Consider the following 221-nt stretch of genomic DNA (forward strand, 5'->3'; position numbering starts at 1 on the left):
CTGGCAGGTCTTGCAGTAGTGAGTCACCTCCTCCTTGTGCTCCGGGCACATCAGCCCCTGCACGGGCACAGGGGAGCTCAGCAGGGCTCCGCAGCCACCCCCCACCCCGGGTCCCTGACAGCACCCGCAGAGTCCTGAGCGGGGACGACCCCACTGGGGAGGCCGTACCTTGGGGCGGAAGGTGAGGGTGGGGGGCGTGGGCTCGTGCTGGGCTTTCTGGG

General features: G+C 70.1%; 1 protein-coding gene across 1 annotated transcript in view; it reads right to left on the reverse strand.

Annotated features, from left to right (window-relative positions):
- LOC104500556 (tripartite motif-containing protein 46-like) overlaps positions 1 to 221 on the reverse strand; it is a gene marked incomplete at both ends in the record, with an annotated part of 1,859 nt that overhangs the window by 1,187 nt on the left and 451 nt on the right. The window contains 2 exon segments of the mRNA XM_010144218.1: positions 6 to 57; positions 169 to 221. The exon segment at positions 169 to 221 is cut by the window's right edge and continues 10 nt beyond it. Coding sequence (XP_010142520.1) covers positions 6 to 57; positions 169 to 221 — 105 coding nt within the window.

The sequence above is a fragment of the Buceros rhinoceros genome, unplaced genomic scaffold (genome assembly GCF_000710305.1).
Source record: "Buceros rhinoceros silvestris isolate BGI_N320 unplaced genomic scaffold, ASM71030v1 scaffold30019, whole genome shotgun sequence".
NCBI lineage: Eukaryota > Metazoa > Chordata > Aves > Bucerotiformes > Bucerotidae > Buceros > Buceros rhinoceros.